This window comes from Schistocerca piceifrons, chromosome X (assembly GCF_021461385.2).
Source record: "Schistocerca piceifrons isolate TAMUIC-IGC-003096 chromosome X, iqSchPice1.1, whole genome shotgun sequence".
Classification (NCBI taxonomy): domain Eukaryota; kingdom Metazoa; phylum Arthropoda; class Insecta; order Orthoptera; family Acrididae; genus Schistocerca; species Schistocerca piceifrons.
Genome location: NC_060149.1, coordinates 592,492,332 through 592,515,906, shown reverse-complemented (window position 1 = coordinate 592,515,906; position 23,575 = coordinate 592,492,332). Strand labels below are relative to the sequence as shown.

Here is a 23,575-nt window from a genome sequence, read left to right as displayed (position 1 = left end):
GGGTTGGTGAGAGAAGATGTCTTCTGAAGGTAGTAAGAGAAAGGATAAAGAACTGATTGGGACATTCATTGAGAAGGGAGTGCTTGCTAGCAGATGCTTTGGAAGGATTGGTTAGTGGGAGATGACTGAGAGGAAGAAGGAGAAACAAGATGATAGACGACATAAAGGGAAGAGAAAATTATGCAGATCTGAAGAGGATGGCAGAAAACCGGGCAGCCTGGATAACTACCATGTGAAAACCTGCCTTTTGGTAGAACACTGATGATGATGTTGAACAACTCAGTTTTATCTACCGATACGTGTTTCGAGTGAACTCATCTTCCGAGTACCGTATTTGTAGAAAGGATACGAGAGTCATGAGGAACTACAATTTATTTAAAACAAATAATAATAAAGCAGACAAAAGTTAAAAACTTACATTAAAATGAACATACCAAAGAAGGTAAGAAGCTTCATACACTCGTTATGGCGTCGCGTGTGAGTAACCAGCTTCATATTACAACTAACATTACGTACAAAGTAACTAACATGACCACCAAATGGCGCGATTATAAGCATTGCATACGATAAACCAGATAAAGATAGAAAAATGCTTAACAACAGTGCATAATAAATAGAAAATTATACAGTGAAAACTGTAAACACACCCATATAAAATTCTGAATCAAGAGAATAACAATACATACAGACCAAATACAAGGTAAAATACGGAAGAAGTACAGGTGGCACAGTAACTGTGTGTCATATTACATGGACGAAGTAAAGTAACCAAAATGCATAAACAGTGAGCAAAATTCTGTAGTATATTAAATAAAATGAAAACAATTTATTACGAAAACAAAAAAGCAGCACGTTGGCATTATTGCGTGACGCTAACTTTAAGTCAGGGTTTTCGTAGCAAGTTCTTCATATGGCATGACGAAGATACAACATATGCCTATACCAATCTGCTATTTAATGAATATATTTTTTTAAATAAATGCATGATTTTTGTCAGCTAATAGTAAAAACCTGCTAATAAAACTTAAAAAGTTTAACAGTAATACTTCAAACGCATTTGACATTCGAAAAATTAACTAAATCATTAACAAATCTTCAATTTGTTGTTCCAGTTCAAGGCTCATAGGTCGACGAAAGCCTTTGTCACGAGTCCCGTCATTTTTATTTTAATTTCATGCGGATATCTGAAACGAGGAGCTGTCGAATAACAGACCAGAACAATACAAACAGAGTGGGATTTATTCATTTATTGACGCCCTACCCGAGAAATATTATGGCAAATGACGGAGTGGGAAAAATGCAGATCTGCAGTGACACAGACGAATAATAATGGAAGTCCCTTGGATCCCTTTCGTTGCGCTCCGAGTTACTTGCTAGTTATCTATGGCAGAGCAGAGAATAAATTAAAGCAACTACGGAAAATTAAGGTGCCTGTTTATCAAAGTTATGCTTGTGCACGGCTGTAGATACAACAGCCGAGGAAGGTGACTGGTGTTATCCGTCGCTTTAAAAAAAATTCTTCGGTTTGAAAAAGAAACTTCATAATTGTTTGTGATTGAAATTCGAATCAATAAATAAGTGTTGTTTATTGTTGCCGGACTAAGTAATGGAGAAAGAAGCAAACGAACGACATACGTCTGATATGTAAGTGATTGTTTCAGTTCCGAACAGCATTGTTTTTCGTTAAAGTGCTTCCTGTCATTTACTCTATGCTTCATGATAGTTGCGGTAGATCAGTCAGTACACAACCTCTTTACAAAAAATTAATGGAATTCAATTGCCAATTATGGTTTCGTTCCCGTGATATCGTGTATCAGCTAACTTACCGAAACAAAATGTAGTTTGTGAAATTTCTCCCTGTAGATTGTTACAAATTGTAGATTTCCGTGAACTTCATATGGGACAACGAACTTTGTCGCGAAATTATAGCACTTCAGTCAGTTTCACGCTTGCACGATACATATTGTCATTTTGAGAGCTTGCTAACTCTTTTTGATCAAATCTGGATGCACTGCTGTCAATATTTAACTTAACCTATATCAGTTCACAAACAGGTTTCAGGTTTCGTTTGGTGTTGCTGAATTTCACATTCTTGCAGTTTTTGTAAGCAAAAAGGAGGTGGTGTTACATTATGGGGGTGCTTTCTGTGGTTAAGATATGATCCTCTTATTGGGGTTAAGGAAACACTAAATGTGAAAGAATATAAACACATTTTAGAGCATTGTGTACAGTCGAGAAACAGTTCAGAGACTATGATTTTATCAACATTACAATGCAAGCTGTCATAAAGCAGCATCTCAGAGGTGAAGGTTTGTGCACAATAACATTCCTCAAATGGACTGGCTTGCTCAGAGTCCCGACCTAAGTCCAGTTGGAACATCTTCGGGATCATTTAGAATGTCTACTTCCCTCCAGACCTCAGCATCCGACATTACTACCTTTTCTGGTTCCAACTTGTGATGGCATTCCTTCACATACATACAGATACCTTGTTGAAAGTGTCGCCAACATATTTCAAGCCATCATAAATATGAAGGGTGGACACACACACCATATTAATGTCCACTAACAGATGTCTGGATACTTTTGAACTTTTGGTCAGATATTGCATCGCAGAAGCCTGTCCCCGGAGCTATTCACACTTTATTAATAGATACTGAAAATAATCCCTTACATCTTAAGATGTCTACATTTTGTGAAGAATTGTTTCATGTGCCGTGCAGTTCTCTCACACATAACCTTTGTTAATTTACCTCGAGTATATACCTGCATCCCTCACCCTCCTTTCCCATACCGCTGCCTCGAATGCTATATTTTCTTTGAGCTCTCTTGGCTGAATTAAACTTCCACCCCCCCCCCCCCCCCCCACTCTCTTTACTGCATGACTTGTTATGGCCATTTGTTTCTGACTCCGCACAATCCTCCCATTTTAACATCTTATGTATCTCCCTTCACTTGAAGAGCCCAAAGTCTGCTATGCATCATTGTTTTGATGCACATACAGTCTGTTCTGATTTGTAGTAAATTTTACAGTTACTTCACTATTATTTTTCAATTAAAATTCTGGTGACATTGACAGTAAACCTTATTTAAGATAGCCTATAAATAACTTCCAACTGATAGAACTGATTTACATATTAATATTGTGGCTACTGCACTAGTGAAATAATTCTATTGATTTTTTAAATTCAGTGCTGCTGTGGATATATAGTGATAATATTTTATACCCTCTTACAAAGGAGAGAGAGAGAGAGAGAGAGAGAGAGAGAGAGAGAGAGAGAGAGAGAGAGAGCGGTGGAAAAGTAATAATTAGGAGTGCAAGGGAAAATATCTATTGGCTTTTCTTGGGTAAAAATGTTTGTAATCCATCAGAGTAAAGAACTACTATGTTGTGGTAGCACAACCTTTTATTTATTTGCTATGGTTTTAAAAGTTATATTGTATTGAATGATCGTACTTTCTCTCTGCTGGTAAGAATATCTGGCTCTTGAGCTGTCAATTCATAAAAAGAAGGATAAGCCACTTGATATATGGATCATTCCATGCCAAGGGGCCTAACTTAGAAAAAAGTTCCTGCAACCGTCGCGGATTTCGCTGAAATTTTGTCTGAACATTAACACATGTTCCCAATGAACAGTAATAAAGTTTTATTTTTGTCAATTTAATACATGCATAGATATAGTAATTTGTTTGACTCCATAGCACAGCTATCAACAGTGCACCTTTGAGTTTTTGGCAACTTCGAGACGTAGTGTCTCCGGAAGTATTTTCCTGGAAGGAACAAAACTACGTTATCTTGTACGACATTGTGTACTCTTTTAAACAAAAGAATAAAAATATATTTCCCAAGAGACTTGCATATAGATAATTTGAAAGAAAGTTGGCCTCAAAAGTAAATGCTTGGGAAAAAAAGTGAAGTTTAGCTTTTTATATCTCCAGAAGTAATTTTGGGATACACTTGAAACTTGTACATAGTAACTTACCAATACAAGGTTTTTAGATATAAAATTTCATTTTCCTACTGCTTTGTAGCAGTTCGCAAATTGAGGACAAAGTTGACAATTTTTCTAAAAGTGACAATTCCATGGTACTTAAATTAAGTATGACATCTTTTATTATGTTCTACAGTTGCTTACTAGTCCCTGTGGAAGATAATATCAAAAGTCCTGATGACTAGGAAATGAGTCAGAAAAACTGTAAATAAGGGTGTTTTTTAAAGCATTCACTTCTACAAAATTCCTTTTATAAAAAGTGAAATGAAATAAGGAATCCATACAAAGAATAGTTCTCTCATTTTGTGGCTCTAATAATTTGACGTAATCACATCTGAAATGCGTAATTTTTTGGGTCCTGTATTAGCAAAATTTCTTTCCTAACAATCCCATTAGTGACATCATCTGGCCAGCCATATAGTTTTCCTCATGACATACTTCAGCAAATTAATGAAACGTAAAAAATACAAGTAGTTGGAAGCTTTGCATCAAGGTAGTCAGGTAGATGCAGTATTTCTTGATTTCCAAAAAGTATTTGACTCAGTAGCACACTTATCCTTATTATCAGAAGTACAATCATATGGGGGATCAAGTGAAATTTGTGACTGCATTGAGGACTTTTTGGTAGGGAGGACACAGCATGTTGTCTTGGATAACATCAGATGTAGAACCGACTTCAGGTGTGCCCCAGGGAAGTGTGTTGGGAACCTTACTGTTCATGTTATACGTTAATGACCCGGCAGACAATATTCATAGTAACCTCATAGCTTTTGCAGATGATGCAGTTATCTTAATGAAGTAGTGTCTGAAAGAAGCTGCATAAATATTTAGTCAGATCTTGGTTAAATTTCAAAATGGTGCAAACATTGGCAATTGCTTTAAATGTTCAAAAATGTAAACTATGCACTTCACAAAATGGATAAAAAGCATAGTATCCTGTGACTATAATATCAGTGAGTCACTGTTGGAATCGGCCAGCTGATACAAATACCTGGGTGTAACACTCTGAAATGTAATGATCACATAGGATCAGTCGGGGTAAAGCAAGAGGTAGATTTCAGTTTATTGGTAGACTACTGGGGAAATGCAATCGGTGTACCAAGGAGATTGCATGCAAATCACTCATGTGGCCACTTCTAGAGTATTCCTCAAATATGTGGGACCTCTACCAAATAGGACTAACAGGGGATATTGAACATACACAGGGAAGGGCAGCACCAGTGGTCACAAGTTTGTTTGATCTGTGAGAAGGTCCCAGTGAGATGTTGAAAGAGCTGTACTGGCAGACTGTTGAAGATATAAGTAAACTATCCCGAGAAAGTCTACTAACAAAGTTTCAAGAACTGGCTTTAAATTATGACTGTAGGAATGTACTACAACCCTCCATGTATCACTAACATAGGGATTGTGAAGATAAGATTAGAATAATTACAGCACACACCGGGGCATTGAATAGTCATTCTTGCCACACTCCATATGTGAATGGAATTGGAAAAAACCCTAATAACTGGTATAATCCACCATGGACCATACCAACACATTTATAAAATGTTCCACACGAACAGCAAACTATACTAACTTCAAGAATGCTACACCTTAAGCCAGAATTAAAAGGCACATCAGTGGCATTACACAATAAAAAAACTAATAATTGTCCATAACATGAATCCATTCCAAAAAAACGTCAGGAAGACTGTTGTGAACTTCACCAAAATTTACACAGTTTGGCAGTGGTATAAAACCTGCAGGTTATTTAGATGATGTGTGCTGCAGCTGTTCTGCAACTATTGTGCTGCCATGATATCCACTGCCTTGGTGGTAATGCACAGTTAAATTATGAAGTGTATAATCAGTTTCATTCTGTTGGTATATCAGAACAGACTGAAATGTGTCACAATGAGTCACGACAAAATACATTTCTTTCTGGAGTTTTTCAGACTTTACCTCACTTCCTAGTCACCAAGACTTTTGATAAAAGATTACCCAGCGAATACTAAACAGTTGTAGAACATAATAAAAGTTGCAGTGGAATGTCGCCAATTTTTAGTGCAACTCCACCTTGTCATTGTTTTTTAGGGCCTTATGTTTGCATTGCAAAACCAAATACTGTTGTAACATGGTCTTTCTAATGAACACAGTGAAAAAAGATTTCCAAAAACCCTTTTTTGTAAAGATGGCAACAAATAGCCATTTTTGGAGGTATTTAGAAGAATCATCAAGTTAGCCTTCAGTTTGCGAACTACTGGAAAGCAGTAGGAGAATGAAATTTGTAAGGGTAAGTTATTACCAGCAAGGTTTCAGGTGTACCCCGCAATTACTTCCAGAGATATACAAAGTTAAATTTCACATTTTTAGTGTCCTTTTTAACGACAGAATTATTAATAATAATAATAATAATAATATTTCAGTTAAGAGAGTGCAAAAAATGTACAAAATGATGTAGTTTTGTTTCTTTCAAGAAAATATTGCCAGAGATATTATATGTCAAATTTGGTGAAAGCTCATGGATGCACTTTTGATAGGTGTGCTATGGAATCAAACAAATGAGTACATCTCTGGAAATAATGAATTAATGATCATAATCATGAAACTTTATTGATGTTCATTGGGTACATGTGTGATTGTTCATACAAAATTTCATCAAAATCGATGATGATCATGTGGGAACCTCTAGACCACTTGGCATGTAATGCCCCATATGCATCAGCATTTACTCCAAACACATGAAAGATTGAAAGCGTGAAGTCCAGACCATGTAATGAGAAGATGGCACACAACTTACACTGCTTAATGCATAGCACCCTTAATTTTTCCCACATAATGTTTTATGAGCAATATTGGCACTGTGACATGATTTAGCAACACATCTTGCATTATTACTGACGAGGAGAACACAGAAAGTGCCATAACCTGATTTCCCAGAAATTTCAGTCAGTGGAAGAGGAGTCACAATAAGCAAACATATGTCTCGGCTTATCTGTAGATACTCGACCGTTTCTGCGAAAATGACAATCAAAGCTTTTGAGATACTTTGTGTCTTGTAGTGGGTAAATCATTCAGCCAAAGTGGTGGCACAGTGGCTAGTGTCCCAGCTCCACACTTCTGCACCTTGTGTTCGAAATCCGATTATTACTATTTTGTTTTTCATTTATCTATCCATGTCCGTGGAAGATTATTACACAAATTTTTTCCGATGTATATTGAAATAATACTATCCTTGTTCATCTACTAACTGTACATCTGGTATAAAAAGTAATAATAAATCAATGAGAAAATTATTTGAAATGGTTTTCGGTGAAATTCCTGTTGTGCATCTTGATTCATAATCAATTGCAAGCACCAATGTTCAGTAAAGTGATTTGTTATGTGTGGTTCGCCACAAAATTATTGCCAATGCGTGAAATCTTCAGCAGTGTTAACGACATTTCTTTCTCGAGTAAGATACATATGAAGAAATGTCTCTGTAGCAAACCTGCCCTCAGATTATGTGCGGAGTGTTCAGAATTTCTCTGTTTCAAATATTTCTATGAACGGTATCATCCAAGGGAATGCACCAAATCTTCCTGAAGAATAAACATAAGAATAAAATATTAAAATTGATATAAGACTGAAATATAACTATGAGAATCTAAAACTATTGTAAAGGTTCGAATCCTGCCTCGGGCATGGATGTGTGCGATGTCCTAAGGTTAGTTAGGTTTAATTAGTTCTAAGTTCTAGGAGACTGATGACCTCACAAGTTAAGTCGCATAGTGCTCAGAGCCATTTGAACCATAACCTATGAAAGTACCACATGTGCGTGTATTACACAGTAAGTGTGTGACTCTTTGTTTTGAAACCCAGTTGCAATTTTGCAATTAATATAACACCCTTGCATTCCCTAACTTGATAAGAAACACTGTGTAAGTTACCTTCTATGGACAAGCATAGATAAATGAAATTAGTAAATAAAATAAAAACAATTGGGTTTTGAACATAGGCCCAAAAGTGAGAGGCCATGGCGCTAAGTACTGAGCCACCATTTCAGCTGACATTGGCATGCACTGAAAGGCATGTAAATTACACTGAAAACTTCGACCATCATTTTCTCAGAAACAGTTGAGTATCTACGGGTAAACTGAGACGTGTTTGTTTATTATGAATCCTCTTCCACTGAGCGAAGTTTTTGGAAAATTGGGTTATGACACTTGCCGCGTTCTCCTTGTGAGACCTTTTGTGGGGAAATGCTTGCATCATGTTCGCAACTCTGGTGACTTTCTCAATAAACTGAACTCATTATGAGTCAGTGAACCAGACTTATTAGTAAATCTCCGTGTTGTCTCACTCTTCACTAAGATCCCTCTCATAGGTTCATTGCTACTAATCAGCAGTAAGTTCAAAGTTGATTTGTGCTATTTTGTCAAACCTTTTCCTCAACCTACCTTTTATTCAGCAGTGGATATTTTGAGCAAATAGACTGTGTTACTTTGGATAGTCCTCTCCTCCCTCTAGTGGCAAACTTTTTTTATGGAGGACTTTAAGGAGAGGGCACTTGATTTGGGAAAACTTAAACCAAAAGTCGTCTGGCAATATGTTGGTATCTTTGTAGTGTGGCCCCATAGTGAAGAAGGAATGTCTCAATTTTTTCAGCAGTTGAATTCAGTCCATGATAATATCACATTTAGTATGAAACTGGAGAAGAGCAGCCGTTTGCTGTTTCTCGACATCTTGGTCAGTTGGAAAGCAGATTGGTTACTGGGGGCATTCTGTTTACCATAAGCCAACGTATTTCCAGGCATCTAGCTTTCACCACCCTTTTCAAACTATGGGCGTCTTTCGAATATTGGTGCACCGTGCGTGTGGTATCTGATAGATACAGCCTTGCAAAGGAGCTGGATCATCTACACTAGGTGTTCTAAGATAATATTTTCCACATCAGCACAGCTTTAAGGAGGAAGAAACATGACCACTCACAAGGTCAAGAATTTCCTGTGCTGCAGTCTCTCATTTCTCACTATCTTTCCTTCTCATTCTCATGGTGGCATACTTTGATGTTGACTTGGTTACTGCATTTTGCCTTCCATTTTTGGAATATTCTTTCATTTACTACATTTTAGCTGAGGTAATTTGTGGTCCCATTCCAGGTTTGAGCTTTTCTGAAGTGTGGACTGACTAGGGAAGTACACCTTATACAGCACATACTGCATGCAGTGTTGCCTATCATCTGTGCACAGTACCTGCATAGGCTGTTATGTGCACTTCAAAGCCAGTGCAGTAGCCAATAGTTGTGGGGTCAGTATGTACCCTTTTGGTTGAATCTCTTGACAACACAGGGATCACACTGCTGATGCCTGAGGTGCTTGCTCCCCACATATGCCAAGAAGTAGGTGCCTATCATCATGAGGTGCCAGAACTCCAGGCAATGGCCCTTGTGCAAGATGGTCTTTGCTGCGGCTGGGTGATGCTCATGGGGAGAGCCCATGGTTGGAATAGGTGGCAACGGTGTGGATGACAGGAATTGAAACCTCAGCCCAGACAGTTACAACCCTACTGCTTTCCCTATCCTGGCTACAACATGGAAAGGAGGACAAGTCAAACATCTAGGAGTGAAAAATGTATTCAATAGAACACAGTTGCACTTGAACGGATGGGGATATTTCTACTTCAACAAAACCATTATTTTTTGTGGAACATATTGATGATACATGTAGAAAAGTTGGGGTCAGTTGGAAAAATGTGCAATGGATTGCTATTGATTAAAGTCCCTTCTGCTGGACAATCTACAGCTCTTCAGGCATGTGAACATCTGGGTGGGTGACACATGAGTGAACCATCACCCTGCACAAGGCTTTGAATTTGATTCAGTGAATTCTCTTCAGGCCTTACACACCAAACAGATGAGGATCAACTATCCGATCTTGAGAGGCAAGTATACATTTTGTCCAACATGTCCATAAAGGTCCCGAGGATAATGGAATAGGTACAAGTGCCTGAATGCCTTTGAAGGGAATGTCCTCCTGGAAGAAGTTAATCATTGTGTACATATGTGACATGAAACCTAATGTCCCACAACCCATGAGGTGCTTCCAATGCTTGTGATTTGGTCATATTTCACTTCACTGCATGTCTGACCCAAAATGTGGTAACTGTAGGTGATCACTCCATGAAAGTAGTCCTTGTGAACAACCACCTTTGTTAGTTCTGTGGAACACTGTCCTTCCACCAGGGGGCTTACATCTCTTTTGAGAGTATTTGTGTGACCACCACAGGGCCCCCAGCCCTTGCAACACAACTTCCATTTCTGTGCTGCAAATTTATCCTACTGTTCTTTTTTCCCACCTGCCTTTCCATTGAATGGTCTTCTTGGTGCCGATCATGCTTCAGTTTGGTTTATTATTTTGGACACTCATTTTTTCTCCCTTGTGGCACTTTCGACAACTTTCCATCCTTCACGATATGGTCCACATTGTTGGGTTTTGACCTACCATTCCAAAATTTTAGACATGCAGATCGTTCAGGGAAGGTCATCCAGTGCAGTGTACATTCTGTCTTTGCACCCTTTGATTTCTACCAAAAGTACTACACTCAAAACCCATTCCTTTTTTGTGGGGGGGTGTCATAAAATACCGGCACGATGGCAGCCCCCGGACCACTCAGGGCTCACACTACTATTGCTTCCTGAGGTGGAAATTCCCCACTTATGTCAAGAAGTATGTGCCCATCGTGGCTGGGGCACGGGGCCTTCAGGCAATGGGTAACCAGCCAAGTTACCGTTGCTGTGGCTGGGTGGTGCCCGGATGGTGAGCCCTACTCGGAGTTGGTGGCACTAAGGCGGATGATTCGCAAATGAAGCAGATCAAACTTTCATGTGCTGCAGTCTCTTGAGAAAGAAAGAACGAAAGAACTACTTAGATAGAAACAATTGCTACGATGTGGAGAAATATAACCCACAACATGTCCTTCCCTGGCTATGTCATGGGAAGAATTTAGGGCTAAAAGGGAAGGGGAGAAATACTCCCCACACAACTAGTTTGCTCTAGGACAAACAGAGATTCCTTTTTGACCACAAAACCGTTATTCTTTGTTGAATTTGTTGAGGACAGGTTATGGAAAGTAGCAGTCATTTCAAAAACCAAAAGTGGTTCAGTTCTGATTACAACAGTGATGTTCTTATAGATATCATCCTCCCATAACAACCTTAATAGGATACAAGGTATCCTTTTACCACCACAACCTCCTTTTACAGACTGATGAGCTATATGCCAATTTGGGGTGACAGGGTGTGCATTTCGATCATCATGTCCAGTGGGAACCTAAAGACAACAGTGTTGATACTGGCACCTTAACCTTGGCCTTTGAAGGCAACTCATTGTGTGAAAAGACCAAGCTGATGGTGTATTGATCCAGTGCGAAATCCCATGTTCCCCATCCCATGCAGTGCTTCAAATGCATGAGATTTCCGCACCTGTCTTCATGTTGTAATGCTAGCGCCGTCTGTAGGGACTGAGGATGTCAGTTGCACATGAATGCTCCTTGTGCCACTGTCTTCCCATTTGTGCATCAACTGTGGGAGCACTATTCTCCCTGTTCACTGCACTGTCTTCAAAAGAAAAAAGTGCCACCCTTCGTGTATGCAAGCAATTTTTTTCATAAGCTATTGCTCCTTCACCATGGGAGATGCTGAACGCCAAATGCAGGATGCCGTACAAAAGGAACACACTCTGGCTTTAACTTGTGGCTTCCAGTATTCAGCCACCAAGATGTGTCACTCAGTTCCGACGCCTTCATATTGTCCATCCATAAATCAAACTCTACCTCGACGACCAATTGTCCATTGTGGTGGAGTCTTATCACTTTTTGGGACTTTTTTACTGGTCTTTGAAGCTCAGTTTATGTGGTTTCCTCATCTTCACCATCTTAAGGGAATGTGTTGGTCACACTTTAATATTCTTAGTAACAACAGTAACATCGTCTTGGGCGCAGACAGCTCTACACTCTTGCAGTTTTGCAAAGCTGTGATCCTGTCACATGTTGATTATGGCATTCTGGTATATGGCTTGGCATTGCCATCAGCATTGTGGATGCTAGAATCAATACAGTGTTGTGGGGCCTGAACTGCTCTGTGAACAGCCTACTCACAGAGCTGGGGCCCACCAATATAGACCGGGCACCAACTACTGCTGCTCAACTATGTGATATACAGGGTGTACATAAAATCTGGAAGCACTTTCAATTATTTATTGCACAAGAATTAAACATTTTACAGATGTCATACATATTGCATTTTGAAGAGATTTTTTTTACAAACATTCGATATGTGAACCATGAGTGACCCAGCAGACGTCAAAATGGCAATCGAATTCCGTCACAGCATGTCATCGTAGACTGTGGCAATCGCTTCCCGTATTCTCTCCCAGAGCTCTGCTACATCACGTGGTACAGGCAGTACGTACACCAGAGCTTTAATGTGTCCCCACAGAAAAAAGTAACACAGAGTGAGATTTGGTGATCAGGGAGGCCATTTCATGAAACAGCTGTCCCCTTCTGTAGCACGGCTGATCCATTGATGCGGCAGCTTCCGTGTTCAGGTACCCATGATCTTCACGATGAAACTGGGGTGGAGCCCCATCCTGCTGAAAGATGAATGGAGAGTCCAGTTGCATTTGAGGCATCAGCCATTGCTGCAACATGTCCACGTAGGAATATCTAGTGACAGTGCTCTTGGTGAAGAAGAATGGCCCGTACAGTTTTCGACATGACATGGCACAAAAAACATTTACCTTTGGGGAATCACACTCAAATTCAATGCATTAGTGTGGATGCTTGGTACCCCAGATTTGCCAGTTATGCCTGTTCACTTCCCCAGTAGTGTGAAAAGTGGCTTCATCACTAAAAATTAAGCGATCAACAATGCCATCCCCATCCTCATTCAGTTGTTCCACGTGTGAACAAAACTCAAAATGCTTGTCTTTTTCATCATCATTGAGCTTCTGCACTAGCTCCAACTTGAATGGTTTCATAGACAGCTTCTGTCACAGGACTTTCCACACTTTCATTGGAACCATTTCAAGTTCACAGGATACACAACACACTGATTTCTTTGGACTCCTTATGAATGTCCCTTGTATGCGCTCCACATTCACTTCACTCACACTAGGACATTTGCTAGTCATTGCCAGACACAAGCAACCCATCGTAACGAATTTGTTGTGCCAGTGGTAAATGTCCTTCCTTGTTGGTGGCTTCTTACCGTACTTGGTTCTAAACATCTGTTGAACAACTGCAGCACACTTGTTTTTGTAGAATTCTAGCACACAAAAAGCTTGCTCCGCACCTGAGCTCACCACGTTTGCGACTGCACGATAAATAATTGAAAGTGTATACCCAGTACATTCGTACTATTGTGCCCTTTCTCCCTGTAGGGAGACCCACATCCTGGAACAGACGCCCAGGACTGGAGTCACAATCGTAGTTGACGTACAGTGTCTCTGCTCTGAACTCCAAATTGCCACACTGTCGCCTCTTTCCAGGGAGCAATTACGTATGCCTGCTCAGATCTGTCTCAACCTATCCTTTGGACTGAAAGACTCTGTGAACTCCATGGTTTTTAACCACCTATTCCTGGCCATCCTTGATACATTTCCATTTTCGGAAGTGGTATACACTGATTGCTCTAGGGACGATGGATGAAATGGTTTTGCCTGCACCCATGCAAGGTTTAGTGAACAACACACGCTGTTGAATGGGTGCAGTGTATTTACTGAAGAATTTGTGGTGATCGCCCTCAGTCATGTTTGTTCTTGCACCAGCCCCCTTGGGTTCAGCATTCATTTGCTGAGTACAGGCTTGGCGACCCCGGGGTTCCTGCGCTGGGGACTGGTAAGTGCCACCAGTCCTCTGTCACCGTAAGCTCTGGTCATACTTCAGCAAGCACTGTGCGGTGCACCGGTGGAATGTTGTGTGTTTCGGAGAACAGGGATCTTGGCTTCACCACCTAGACTGCAACAAAGGTACACAGCTCTATAAAAAAATGCCTCAACCTCAAGGTGTGCTATGTGCTGAGGAGGTGAATGGCTGCAGAGGTAAAACGGTCTTTAGCGGGCAACCTCTGGGGCACCTGCCGCCACCCCCCCTCCCCCCACCCCCGTTGTATAAGGCTGGCTCAGGCATGCAGGGCTCTACCTGGGTTGACGGTTGTTTCCCTAGTGTCTTGTGGGATCCGTATGGAACTGTCTCATGAAACTACTACTACTGACGGGAGGGGTGTACCGTCAGGCAGCACCTACACCCACTCCTCAAAGAACTCGGTTGGTCAGTCTCTGAATTATAGTAACTGGGCATTAGTGTGCCGTAACACTTTCATTGTTTGTTCTTAACCCCATGCGATGTTAAAAGTGTCACAGATTTGGCCATACCACTATGGGGTGTAACGGGAAGGCTGTGTGTGGAAACTGTGGAGGCTCCGCTGACGAGTCGGGCACTTCTTGTACACTTCCTCCGAAATGTGTAAACTGCTCTGAGGATTGTGTGGGGTTTACAACGAGGAAAGGAAAATTCAGGAGTTGAAAGTAAAGAGATGCATACCCTATGGTGAAACTAAAACAGCTTTCAAAGCTATGCAACCACTGTTTTTTGTTACTTATTTTGCATCAGTTCTTAAGCTCTATGTACTGACTTGGCAGAAAATCCTAAGAAATTTTGGTCTTATGTTAAAGCGGTAGGTGGATCAAAACAAAATGTCCAGACACTCTGTGACTAAAATGGTACTGAAACAGAGGATGACAGACTAAAGGCCGAAATACTAAATGTCTTTTTCCAAAGCTGTTTCACAGAGGAAGACTACACTGCAGTTCCTTCTCTAGATTGTCGCACAGATGACAAAATGGTAGATATCGAAATAAATGACTTAGAGGGATAGAGAAACAATTAAAATCGCTCAAAAGAGGAAAGGCCGCTGGACCTGATGGGATACCAGTTTGATTTTACAAAGAGTACGCAAAGGAACTTGCCCCCTTCTTGCAGCGGTGTACCATAGGTCTCTAGAAGAGTGTAGTGTTCCAAAAGATTGTAAAAGGGCACAGGTCATCCCCATTTTCAAGAAGGGGCATCAAACAGATGTGCAGAACTATAGACCTATATCTCTAACGTCGATCAGTTGTAGAATTTTGGAACACGTATTATGTTCGAGTATAGTGACTTTTCTGGAGACTATAAATCTACTCTGTAGGAATCAGCATGGGTTTCGAAAAAAACGGTCGTGTGAAACCCAGCTCGCGCTATTCGTCCACGAGACTCAGAGGGCCATAGACACGGATTCCCAGGTAGGTGCCGTGTTTCTTGACTTCCGCAAGGTGTTCGATACAGTTCCCCACAGTCGTTTAATGAACAAAGTGAGAGCATATGGACTACCAGACCAATTGTGTGTTTGGATTGAAGAGTTCCTAGATAACAGAATGCAGCATGTCATTCTCAATGGAGAGAAGTCTCCCGAAGTAAGAGTGATTTCAGGTGAGCCGCAGGGAAGTGTCGTAGGACTGTTGCTATTCACAATATACATAAATGACCTTGTGGATACCATCGGAAGTTCACTGAGGCTTTTTGCAGATGATGCTGTGGTATATCATGAGGTTATAACAATGGAAAATTGTACTGAAATGCAGGAGGATCTGCAGCGAATTGACGCATGGTGCAGGGAATGGCAATTGAATCTCAATGTAGACAAGTGTAATGTGCTGCAAATACATAGAAAGAAAGTAGCAGGTCAGCAGCAGGAAGCAGTTAGTTCCATAAATTATCTGGGAGTAGGCATTAGGGGTGATTTAAAATGGAATGATCATATAAAGTCGATCGTCAGTAAAGTAGATGCCGGACTGAGATTCATTGGAAGAATCCTAAGGCAATGCAATCTGAAAACAAAGGAAGTAGGTTACAGTACACTTGTTTGCCCACTGCTTGAATACTGCTCACCAGTGTGGGATCCGAACCAGGTAGGGTTGATAGAAGAGATAGAGAAGATCCAACGGAGAGCAGTGCGCTTCGTTACAGGATCATTTAGTAGTCGCGAAAGTGTTACGGAGATGATAGACAAACTCCAGTGGAAGACTCTGCAGGAGAGACGCTCAGTAGCTCGGTACAGGCTTTTGTTGGAGTTTTGAGAACATACCTTCATCGAGGAGTCAAGCAGTATATTGCTCCCTCCTACGTATATCTCGCGAAGAGACCATGAGAATAAAATCAGAGAGATTAGAGCCCACACAGAGGCATACCGACAATCCTTCTTTCCATGAACAATACGAGACATGAATAGAAGGGAGAACCGATAGAGGTACTCAAGGTACCCTCCGCCACACATCGTCAGGTGGCTCGCGGAGTATGGATGTAGATGTAGACACCAATTGCTAAGTGTGATACCTCCACACAAACTCAGACCACAGATTCAAGTACGAGCTCATGTACTTGTTGATGTACCTGTGGGGGAAATGCTCAATTTGCAACTGATGTTGTTCAGAAGCCGTCAGCAATAGGCTTACCACCTAAGCCACATATCACTTCCCAACATCAGAAGCCAACTAAGCTATCCCTGCAATCCAGGCAACCACCTCCTCCTGTCAGTAAAGAAAACCGCCCTTCAAAAAGTAGTTCTAAGTCCAAGAAAGCAGTAGTTAAACCTTCGGCTTGGCGAGCTCTCTCCCTTTCTGATGGGGACTATGCTGTTGAATATAGGGACTGCCATTCGGAGGAACCAGAGAGCAAGGAACCAGCTAACGTTCCCCCCCGACCTCCCCGGTAAATCACCACCTCCAAGGAAGAAAGAAAAGAACAACCATCGCTAACCAATGGCTTCTACAGGGACTTCTGTGTTGCAGTGGAATGTGAATGGATGTTGTTCACATTTGGAAGCAATGCAGCTACTGGTATAGGATAAACCTTTCTGCATCTGCTTACAAGAAACACATCTTAAAGTCACAGATACACATGCATTATGGGGCTACCATGTATACGGGAAGGACGATACTACTGGAGACAGGGCTAAAGGTGGAGTGGCTATTTTCCTTGATGACAGATGCCACTCCTCTCCTGTCCCTCTTACCACGACCATGCAAGCAATTGCTGTGAAAGTTCTCGCACCCTTTAATATCACAGTGTGTTCTTGGTACCAGCCCCCCAAAGATGCTTTGGATGCAGACACACTGGCAGACCTCTTTCAGGCACTCCCATACCCACTCCTCCTTGCGGGGGACTTCAATGCCCACAATGTGCTGTGGAGCTCAGCTATTACCTGCTCCAGGGGTTGGATGATCGAGTGACTCGTTCATTCTGAGAATATCTGCCTTCTGAATGCAGGTCAGATAACTCACTTTTCCACAGCTACAGCTATTGACCTTTGTTTTTGTCACCCAGCTATTGCAGACTCAGTTCAGTGGGAAGTGGCTCCAGATTTACAGTCTAGTGACCACTTTCCATTGTGGATCCATCTGCCGACTAGGATGGTGGCCAACAGGAGACCATGCAAGTGGATGATACAGAGGGCAAATTGGTTACAGTACAGTTGACAGGCTGTTTTTGAACAAAAGGAGGCAGTGGCCCATATCACTCGTGAGATCCAAAGGGCTGCCACAGAGTCCAGCCCCAGGTCTAGTAACCGCCTCTGGCAACGGCCTGTACCTTGGTGGAATGATGACTGTCGATTGGCAATCAGGGCCAGACGGACAGTTCTGCGGAACTTCAACCACTGTCCAACTACAGTCAGTCTTGATGCCATCAGGTCTGTGAGAGCATATGCAAGGCGAGTGATCAAAGAACAGAAGAGGGCTTCCTGGAGGGAATTCACGACTTCCATTAATTGGTCCACTTCCACTGCACAAGTTTGGGAATCAAAATGACGGATTTCAGGCAGGGGCAGTACACATCCCTTTACGGCCTTGTCAAATAACGTGGTCTTTGTGGACATGCCAGAAGACATGGCTCACGTTTTAGCTGAACACTTCTTTACTGTTACTACATCATCCAGACAAGCTCCTGCTATTCAGGTATTCTGTCGGACTGCAGAGATTAGGAACCTTAATTTCTTCTCATGTAATGAGGAAGTCTACAACCTTCCATTCTCCGTGTGGGAACTGGAATCCTCTTTGTCTGCAGCCAGAGACACTGCTCCAGGACCTGATGAGATCCATTATGCCATGCTTCATCATCGAAGTGAAAGGGCAGCTCTCTTGTTTCAATCATATCTGGTTTGATGGACAGTACCCGGTAACAGTAACAGTTATCGGAGTGTCGCCCTTACCAGTTGTATGGGTAAGACTCTTGAACGTATGGTCAACTGCCGCCTCGTCTGGCTGCTTGAATCCCGAGGTTACCTGAGCCATTCCCAGTGCAGTTTCAGGCACTACCATTCCACCCTTGACAAATTAATTCTACTGGAGACGGCGATACAAGAGTCCTTCGTACACCAAAACTGTTTGGTTTGTGTGTTTTTTGACCTTGAAAAAGCATATGACACTACATAGAGGTACAACATCCTTCGCCAACTTCATGAATGGGACCTACTTTGACGCCTGCCACTTTTGATCCAATACTTTCTCGGGGACTGGTGTTTTCATTACCGCATTGGCAATGCCATGTCTGATTGCTATGTTCAGGAGAGTGGTGTGCCCCAGGGCAGTGTCCTCAGTGTCACATTGTTTGCCACCACTATCAATGGCATTTCCTCCACAGTCAGGAGCCCTATCAAATGCTCTATGTTTGTGGATGACGAGGCAGCTACAGCTGACCATCAGGAGGCTGTAAATATGGGCCCAGACAACTGGTTTTTGGTCCTCTCCTGAGGAGACTATGTGCGTCAATTTTAACCTTGCGAGTTGGAGTTTTAACCAACCAGTGCTTACAATGGAGGACCATATTTTACAGTTTTGGAGACACTGTGCACTTTTTTAGGTTTATTATTTGACTCAAAATTAACTTGGCTCCCACACCTGAAAGACCTACGAACAGAGGGCTTCTGGTTGTTGAATATTTTGAAATGCCTTGGCGGAAAAACATGGGGAGCTGACAGGTCTTGCCTCCTTCAGTTTTATAGGACATTTGTTCAATCATGCTTAGACTATGGCAGCCCGTCCTTCCTACCTCCAGATGTTATATGCTGTCCTCTATGAAGGCATTCGGATATCGACTGGAGCCTTTCGGACCAGCCCAGTTCAGAGGCTGTGTGCAGAGGCTGGTGAACCACCACCATGGATTCGGCGACGTATCCCTTTGGCTCGACAGGTGCTGAAAATCTCAGTGTCACCTCAGTCATTGGCATTTAGTTCAGTGATCCAACCCACCTTTGAACAACTGTTCAGGAATTGGCCCCCCCCTGCAGGTTCGGAGGTTAGAATACGCCCGAAGTATTCCTTCCTGTTGTAAGAGCCGACTAAAAGGAGTCCACACGTTTCGGCCTTTATGAGATAGTCCTCTGTAGGGTTTGACCTCCATTCTTCAAAATTTTCCAGAAGAGTAAGCCAATTGCGGAAGGGCGCCTTACATGGTGCATTGTGTCCATCGTGCATAGAGATTTTCAGCCCACGTTCTCGTCACAGCAATGCAGTCCCGCCCATTCTCCATCTCTTGGGTGAGGGCACCTTCCTGGGTGTGTTTTCCACCAAGCACTATGCAGTGTCGCTTTACGCATCAACGATGACCCTGGACTTCTTTGCACCTGATATCCAGCATGGTAGCCAGTGCGTTGTGGTGGGGCCGCCATGTACCCTGTTGGTTGTAGCCCCCTGACCACACAGGGATTGCTCTGCTGATGCCTGCGCCGTTAACTCCCCACATATGCCAAGGGGTAGATGCCCATCCCCCTGGGGCATCGAGACTCCCGGCAGTGGCCATCCTGCCAGGTGGCCTTTGCTGCGGCTGGGTGGAGCCTGTGGGGAGGGCCCCTGGTGGGAATGGGTGGCATCAGGGTGGATGACACACGATGAAGCGTACATAATCCATCATCCCTTGCTGGTGGTGAAACATAAGCAGTCTCTAAGCATTCACGAGCTCAGTTCAATGCACAGAAGTATGGCCGCAAATCATTCCCCTCCCTTGCCACACCATGAGAGGAACGTCAGGCTAAGGATGGCAGCAGATCATATTCACCCCAGTACCTTGTATGTTCGAGAGCTGATGGGAATCTTTCATGACAACAAAGCCTCAGCTTTTTGTTGAGCATTTAGAGGACACGTTTGGGGAGGTGGAGGGCTTGTCCAAAATAAGATCTGGATCAGTCTTGATCAAAACAGCATCCTCTGCCCAGTTACGGGTGTTACTCGTTTGTGACAAGCCGAGGGATGTTTCTGTAACCATCACGCCCCATAAGAGCTTAAATACGGTCCAGGGTATCATATTTCACAGGGACTTCCTTTTGCAGTCTGGCGATGAGCTGCGCGCCAATTTAGAGCGGCGAGATGTACATTTCGTCTGGCGTGTTCACCATGGTCCGAGGGATAATCAGGTTGCCACTGGTGCCTTCATCTTGGCCTTCGAAGGTGATAATTGCCCAAGAAGGTCAAGGTGATAGTCTACTGCTGTGATGTAAAACCCTATATCCCTCCCCCAATGCGGTGCTTTAAGTGCTGTAAGTTCGGCCATATGTCTTCTTGCTCTACTTCCAGCGTCACATGTCAAGATTGCGGACACCCATCACATCTCAATACTCCATGTGACCCATCTCCCATCTGTGTCAGCTGTGGAGAGCACCATTCGCCTTGCTCACCATACTTCAGAATTCTCCAGAAAGAAAGGAAAATCATGGAGTACAAGACCTTGGATTGACTGACCTACACTGAGGCTAAGACAAAATTTTCAATGCTGCATCCTGTGCGTATGACATCGTCTTACGCTGCTGCTGCTACAACAGTTCTGGCACCATCAGCTCCACCAACCCGAGTCACCTCTTGGAGTCGGAAGACTACACCTGCCCCATTGCTGGTGGGGGGCATTTCCCTCCCCGTTGCTACTGCACCACCTACTTCGGGAGCAACACTCCCCACCCCCCAACCATTGGGGACGTCTGTCCCCACTTCTAAACTGAAGAAGCTTAAGTCTTCCTTGGCTTCTCTTACTAGGAAGGGGTCCCTTGGGTCACTCCCTTCCCAGGTTTCTGCTAGTAGGAAATATGACACCCGTCAGTGGCTGAAGATCCCAAAAGCAGCTGGTCGTAGGGCTTCACTGTCACCCTCAGTCCCAGAGACTGAGCCAGTGAAGTCCTCCCAGCCAGGGAAACCCAAGGAGCAGCGAGAGAAATCCAAAAAGAAAACCCCTAAGACCAAGGAAATTGCTGTGGTACCCACACCACCGCTACCTACAAGCTTTGTGTCTGAGGATGGGGTGGAGATTTTGGTGTCCGCTGAGGATCTAGATCTTGCCAGACCCTCAGACACAATGGACATAGACTGCTCAGGCAATAAGTCAGTGGCAGCAGGTGACTCTAAGGTGTAAACTATGTCATTGAATGTTCCATGGCTTCCCAGTCTCATGATGACATCATCCACCAGTGGAATTGCGGAGTTTTTTCCACTGCCTGGCTGAGCTACGGCAACTGTTAAGCTTTACACCTGCTTTCTGCATTGCCTCCAGGAAACCTGGTTCCCGGCAATGCGGACCCCTGCCCTCTGCTGCTATAAGGGATACTGCAGGAACCATAGTGATTGTAATCAAGTGTCAGGTGGAGTTTGCGTTTATGTCCTAAACTCGGTCTGTAGTGAACCTGTGCACCTTCAATCCCCTCTTGAAGCTGTGGCTGTCAGAATAAGGACAACATTGGAAATAACTGTCTGCAATGAATATCTTCCTCCAGATGGTGCAGTACCCCAGAATGTATTAACTGCACTGATTGATCAACTCCCTAAACCTTTCCTGCTTGTGGGAGATTTTAACTCCCATAACCCCTTGTGGTGTGGCACTGTGCTTACTGGCAGAGGCAGAGATGTCGAAACTTTTGTGTCTCAGTTGGACCTCTGCCTCATAAATACTGGGGCCACCACACATTTCAGTGTGGCTCATGATAGTTACTCAGCCATTGATATATCAATTTGCAGCCCAGGACTTTTCCCATCTATCCACTGGAGAGCACTTGACTACCTGTGTGGTAGTGACCACTTCCCCATCTTCTTGTCACTGCCCCGGCGTCAGGCCCACAGACGCCTACCCAGATGGGATTTAAACAAGGCAGACTGAAAAGTTTTCACCTCTGCTGTCATTGTTGAATCTCCCCCACATGGTAACATCGATGTGATGGTTGAGCAGGTGACCACAATTGTTTCTGTAGCAGAGAACGCAATCCCTCACTCTTTAGGGAGGCATAAGGCAGTCCCTTGGCGGTTGCCGGAAGTCGCTGAAGCATTAAGGAACGTCGGCGAGCTCTACAGTGGCACCCTTCCCTGGAGCTCCTCATAGCCTTCAATCAGCTCCGTGCCCACATTCGCCAACTTATCAAATGACGGAAGCAGGAGTGTTGGGAGAGATACGTCTTGACCATTGGGTGCCATACATCACCTTTCCAAGTCTGGGCGAAGATCAAATGTCTTTTCAGGTACCAGACCCCAACATGTGTTCCTGGTGTTAACATAAATGGCATGTTATCTACCAGTGCAAACATGATTGCCGAGCACTTTGCTCAAGCCTCTGCGTTGGAGAATTACCCCCCCCCCCCCCCCCCCCCCAGCTTTTGGCACTCTCAAATGATGGCTGGAAGGGAACGTCCTCTCATTCACTACATGCAATAGTGAATCCTATAATGCCTCATTTACAGAGTGGGAGCTCCTCAGTGCCCCTGCACATTGCCCCGACACAGCTCCTGCGCATGATCGGATCCACAGCCAGGTGATTAAACATCTCTCATCTGACTACAAGCGACATCTCCTTGTCGTCTTCAACTGGATCTGGTGCGATGGCGTCTTTCCATCAAAATGGCTCTCAGAGCACCAGCATTCCAGTGCTGAAACCCGGTAAAACCTCACTTGATGTGGATGGCTATCGGCCCATGACCCTCACCAACGTTCTTTGTAAGCTGCTGGAATGTATGGTATGTCGGTGGTTGGGTTGGGTCCTAGAGTCACGTGGCCTACTGGCTCCATGTCAGGGCGGCTTCTGCCAGGGTTGCTCTACCACTGATAATCTTATGTCCCACGAGCCTGCCATCCAAACAGCCTTTCTGAGATGGCAACACCTGGTTGCCGTCTTTTTTTTATTTACGAAAAGCATGTGACACGACCTGGCGACATCATATCCTTGCCACATTGTATGAGGGAGGTCTCCGGGGCCCGCTCCAGATTTCTATCCAAAACTTCCTGTCGCTCTGTACTTTCCATGACCAAGTTGGTGCCTCCCACTGTTCCATCCATATCCAGGAGAATGGAGTCTGTATTTTTAATGGCCATTAACGGTCTAGCAGCAGCTGTCGGGGCCCTCCATCTCACCTTCTCTGTACGCAGGCGATTTCTGCATTTCGTACTGCTGCTTCAGTACTGGTGTTGCTGAGTGTCGCCTACAGGGAGGCATCCACAAGGGGGCTCTAGCCCACGGTTTCCAGTTTTCAGCTGCAAAGTCGTGTGTCACGCACTTCTGTCAGTGTT

General features: G+C 43.3%; 1 protein-coding gene across 1 annotated transcript in view; it reads left to right on the top strand.

Moving 5' to 3' along the window:
* The first annotated feature begins 1,339 nt into the window (after nt 1-1,339).
* Nucleotides 1,340-23,575, top strand: part of LOC124721930 (F-box/LRR-repeat protein 5-like) — a 122,478-nt gene continuing 100,242 nt past the window's right edge. The window contains exon 1 of the mRNA XM_047247087.1: nt 1,340-1,644. Within this exon, the coding sequence (XP_047103043.1) occupies nt 1,607-1,644 (38 nt within the window). The 5' untranslated portion in view covers nt 1,340-1,606. The remainder of the gene's footprint in view (nt 1,645-23,575) is intronic.